Source organism: Drosophila serrata, unplaced genomic scaffold, assembly GCF_035046125.1.
Source record: "Drosophila serrata isolate PLE 108 unplaced genomic scaffold, ASM3504612v1 contig_2, whole genome shotgun sequence".
NCBI classification, from domain to species: Eukaryota; Metazoa; Arthropoda; class Insecta; order Diptera; family Drosophilidae; genus Drosophila; species Drosophila serrata.
Genome location: NW_028256900.1, coordinates 930,389 through 935,313, shown reverse-complemented (window position 1 = coordinate 935,313; position 4,925 = coordinate 930,389). Strand labels below are relative to the sequence as shown.

The 4,925-nt window shown below is 39.0% G+C and overlaps 2 protein-coding genes across 2 annotated transcripts; both read left to right on the top strand.

Moving 5' to 3' along the window:
• Nucleotides 1-558: 558 nt before the first annotated feature.
• LOC110178870 (uncharacterized) lies at nt 559-1,023 on the top strand. Its single transcript, XM_020946144.2, has one exon. The coding sequence runs from the start codon at nt 559-561 to the stop codon at nt 1,021-1,023; it is 465 nt and encodes a 154-aa protein (XP_020801803.2).
• Nucleotides 1,024-2,149: 1,126 nt separating this feature from the next.
• Nucleotides 2,150-2,765, top strand: LOC110178869 (uncharacterized). Its single transcript, XM_020946143.2, has one exon. The coding sequence runs from the start codon at nt 2,334-2,336 to the stop codon at nt 2,763-2,765; it is 432 nt and encodes a 143-aa protein (XP_020801802.1). The 5' UTR covers nt 2,150-2,333.
• Nucleotides 2,766-4,925: the final 2,160 nt, after the last annotated feature.

Below are 4,925 nucleotides of genomic sequence, written 5' to 3'. Positions count from 1 at the left end.
CAAATATATTCTTCATGTTAAATTAAGCCCTGCTTTAAAAAATTCCCCCAACATTTGAAGATATTTATCGACTTGCTTGGTAAAGAATATAAATCGGCATTATAACAAGTTAGTTTCCCCCTTATTACTTTGTTTAAAAAAAATAGAAAACATGTTCGGCGATTTCTATTCTTGAAAACTTGAACATACTGATAGAACTACAAGACAAATTTCGAGAAGAACTAAACAATGGCAAGACTGATTTTTTAACAAAGCCTTAAATAATTAAACAAAAGCTTTTAAAAAGTCTGTGTTTGCATACCCGCAAAAGTATACAAAAATAACAACACAAATCTATAAGCTCTTTATTCGGTTACGAATGTCTACATATAAAAAAACTTTCCACATGGTCTTAGGTAGCTCTTCTATTTGTATTTATTCTAAAAGAGCGACAACTGTCTTTTCACATGCAAGAAGAGTTCAAGCAAATACATAAAAGATGCGAAGCTTCATATTCTTCCTATAAAAAGACCAGACCGAACCCGAAGATTTATAGTGATCCAGTGACACAGCTCCAATATGTGTTCCAAACTCACCCTGCTCCTCGGAGCTCTGGCTCTCATCGCGGCTGTCTACGCTGCGGATCCGACTACTCCAACAGATCCTACTTCCCCAACTTCACCAACTTCGCCTACTTCACCAACTTCTCCTACTTCGCCTACTTCACCAACTTCTCCTACTTCCCCTACATCGCCAACTTCACCAACCTCACCAACGGCACCCACCTCGCCCACCGATGCCGCCGCCACCACAACGACCGTTGCTCCCACCACCACAGTTGCCACGACGACCACGAGGACCCGCCGCAGGAGGTTTCGCAGGCGTTGGATTCGTAGGCGCAGGAACAATGGCAACCGCTGGAGGCGCAGGAGGTTCAATGGTGGTCGCAGGTTCCGTGACGGAAACTTTGGCGGTCGCAGATTCCGGGAGGGAGGATTCCGTGAAGGCGGATTCCGTGAGCGCAGGATCGAGCGCATCTTCTAAGATACTCTTGAAAATCCGCTAGACCATTGGTCTGCCAATAAAATCTGAATTCTAAAACGAACTGTCAAATATTCCATTGGGTGGGACAATCTTTCTTTTATATTTTATATCTGAACTTAACATAAAAATGTTGTTCTTTTTTAAATACCCTGTCAGAGTAGTTTAATCAGGAGCATTTAAAGCAGTGAAGGAATCATTTCCGACCCTATATTCCATATATATTCTTGATCAGCATCAACAACTGGATCGATCTGGCCATGTCTGGTAAACAATTTTATTTTTCAAATAACAAAAAAAAGGATAAGGGGTTACATCGTTAAAATTGTCAAAATTCAACAAAAAATGAAATTTTTAAATGCAGGGTTGTCAACCTTTTAACAACTATTACAGAAAAATTTCCGATTGCAAATTAAAAGTTTTTGACTGAGTTATGAAAGATTTTCTCTCCAAGAGTACAGAAATTAAATCTTTTAAATCATTTGTTATTATAACTTAAATTAGATTTCAATGAAGAAAAGGTAAATAAAAGTATACCAAGAAATTAAGCCAATTACACCTGTGCGTATACGTAATTATTTGGGGTCTCTGCTTTAAATGCCTAAACGAAAATGTAAAAAAGTCGTTAGGCGTCTTTTCGGAAGCCATCTAGCGGCCAAAACTCGAATTGCATTGCAAACTGTGTTTCCGGTCTAAATTCAGCGCAAAAGTATGCAATGTATTGGTACTGCCGACTGTTGCTCAAATACGTTACGTATACGCACAGTTGTAATTAGTTTTTAAATAATAAGTATTTAAACATTTAATTTTTAAATATATATATTAAGAAAAGAGGTTTTTTATGTTTTTGCTTAATTATAGGAAACCCCGTAGTATCTTTTTTTAAGGAATATATTTAAATACTTGCTCACTTCTTACTTAAATTAAAATGCCCTTCTTCATTGATTTTTAATTTGTTCTCTTCGGTCTAAACTTTAAAGTCTTTCACAGCTCTCGGTATTGACTCAGCTTGACAAAGCAAATAAGACTAGATTTTAAAAAGTTTCCAGGTATATACTGCCTAATAAATACATCGACCTTTATTTGCCCGTCTGCCTAGAATTTCCATTCATATTGTTTAAACATCAAATATTTGGCACAAATAGTGTAAGATCTTCAATGAAAAGATTAGCCCTTCTTTTTATTAAACGTTTTGTTTGCTTTGAAAGTCCGACGGCACCTGTCTCAAGCAAGCATATAACGCAAAAACTTCGACTATAAAAAAGCAGACCTAAATCGAAAGATTAACAGTGATCCAGTGACACAGCTTTAAGATGTGTAACAAACTCATCCTGCTCCTAGGCGTGGTGGCTATCATAGCAACTGCCTTCGCGGCGGATCCTACAGATCCAACCGATCCTACTTCTCCAACGGATCCAACATCACCCACTGATCCAACTTCTCCAACGGATCCGACGTCTCCCACCGATCCAACTTCGCCCACCGATCCCACTTCACCCACTGATCCTTCCTCTCCCACCTCACCCACCGATCCTGCTGCGCCCACTGATACCGCTACCACGACAACCACCGCTGCCCCCACCCCAGCCCGCACAACCAAGGCCGGCGGCAGGCGTCGCAGGTGGCGCAGGCGTTGGATTCGTAGGCGTAGGAGGAACAACAACAATGGCAATGTGATCCGCAGGAGGCGTATCTGCCGCACCGCTGGTGGAGTCCGTCAATGCATAGTTGAGCGTATCCTCTAAGATGTCGAAGAGAATCCTTAAAAAGAAATGGTCATTAAATAAAAATTGCATTAAAAAAACTTTTGATTTAATATTCATTAGAGGTGTAGCTTAAATAACTTTTGAGCTATCATTATCTGAGAATACTTAGCTTTATATGATTTATTTATATATAGTTAATATTCTTGATCAAATTAGAAGGCTTTCTTGTTCCTATTATAGAAGTAGGCTTGACCAGCATTAAATCATAAGAACTTCGTTATAACTTATTGAGTTATTCATTCTTCATTTGATGGACTTCCCGAAATTGACGAATATATACCATTCTCTATGCAATAGAAATCAATTGTCTTAAGAAGCCTTTTGTTGGAAATTCCTGCAACATTGCTTTAGGGATTTGTGCAGCACTGAGATTTTATTAATTAAACACAGATATAAGGTGTGAGATTTATTGGATATGGAAGACTTACATTATAAGACTGCTTTTAATAATACTCTAATTTCATATCCTATAATTTTTAGCTTTATTTTTCTTTCTAACTTTAACTTTTATGAACTCAAAAATTAATCCTGCATTCTGCTGCCAAAGTCACCTTTGACTTGTGCACTGCAGTTTAATCAGGCATAAAGGTGCTCTTATTATAAATTAATTCAACAGTCAGTCAAGTCTACAGGGCCACAAAACACGATTAGTTTCGCCCGGGTTAGGCTTGACTTTATGGCCTATTTTGTGGCACAATGCAAAAGTTGGCAGACGGGGGGTGTCCTTTCAGTTCCTGCACCCAGCAGCGCATAATGCTCTTTTGTTCGGCCAGAAAGTCAGGGGGCAAAGTGCAGCTGTTACCCCATTAGCTATGCAGCGGCGAAAATTGGCCAAGGACGCTACAAGTTTTTGCAGCAAAGTGCAAATTTAATTTCTCACCAAAAGTCGCTATGGCGATCGCTTAAATTGTATTGACAGCTCGATATCGGAGCTCGATTCCTCTTCAGTGCTTCGCATTTTTTAACCCCCAATTCAATTCAATTGAAGTTGCATATTTATACGGCTCTGCGAGGACATTTTAAATTATGTATTCCATTTCAGAATTCAACAAGCCCGCTTGCTGTGTAAAAAAAAAAAAATTGTACAAAAATAATGGGAGATGAAAACTTGACTTGACCAGGCGTAATCAAATAAATGACGGCCTCACAATGGTAAAAAATATAAAAAAAATAAACACGAAAAGGGAAACCCAAACAATTGGGCCTGTCATAAAAAAATTGGAAAATTTCCCGGACTTTTTGGCTGAACAATTAAACCGGGTTTCCATGGAACGGCGAAGGGCAAAACTGAATTTCTGTTTCATTTGACAGCGCATTTCATTTTATTCATTTAATCCTGGCTCTGACTCAATTGCCGATAGTGACACTTGCAACAATTTGTTGTGCTAAAATATTTACCTTGCTGCTGCCTCCATTATTTCACCCCAGAGCGCATTAATATTTCGTATGCTGGCACCCGTGTCTCAATGAAATTAATTACACACTTGTATCCATCGGATGACTTTAGTGACAGACAGACAGACGTCGCTCCAAGGATTGCAAAATTCTATTGTTCCCTGTTCCTACGTTGTGGCAGTTCCTGTTTATGTAAGAGAATCCAGGCAAATAACGTCACTGGGCTACACCTCCATAATGTGATTACACTGGGCAACACACAAGCCTCAGTTTGCCTCAGACTTAGCTATTAACTTGAAATTATATTACATCATAGGAATCTTTATTTCCTCAAAATCGTTTGAAAATATGTTAATGTAATTATGAGTATCTAGAGATACTCATTGGGAAATTTAAGTTATCAAACATAATCTTTATTACCCAAAAAAATAAATGTAAATGTGTATTTTGTTACCCAGTTTAATCGCAATGGCAGTCGACAGCCAGGACACCTGACAAAGACGCAGGAATAGAACCATGGTTTCCACTCATAGACGTCGCCTGTCGTCATCATCTCCCGTTTTATATAAACTTTTTGGTTATGGCAATATTGCTGGAAGGAAGCGAATGCCAACCAGGATAACTACCTGATGGGAGAGAGAGAGAGAGAACTCAAGCCAGGAGAGCTCTATGCGTAATTATAGAATTATAGAACAGTCGGAGCCGGACACGTGTCCCAGTTCCACAGACAGAGGTCCCAGCTGC

What these genes read in the sequence shown, in the direction of transcription:
- LOC110178870 (XM_020946144.2), top strand. Translation starts at nt 559, where the DNA reads ATGTGTTCCAAACTCACCCTGCTCCTCGGAGCTCTGGCTCTCATCGCG.
- LOC110178869 (XM_020946143.2), top strand. Translation starts at nt 2,334, where the DNA reads ATGTGTAACAAACTCATCCTGCTCCTAGGCGTGGTGGCTATCATAGCA.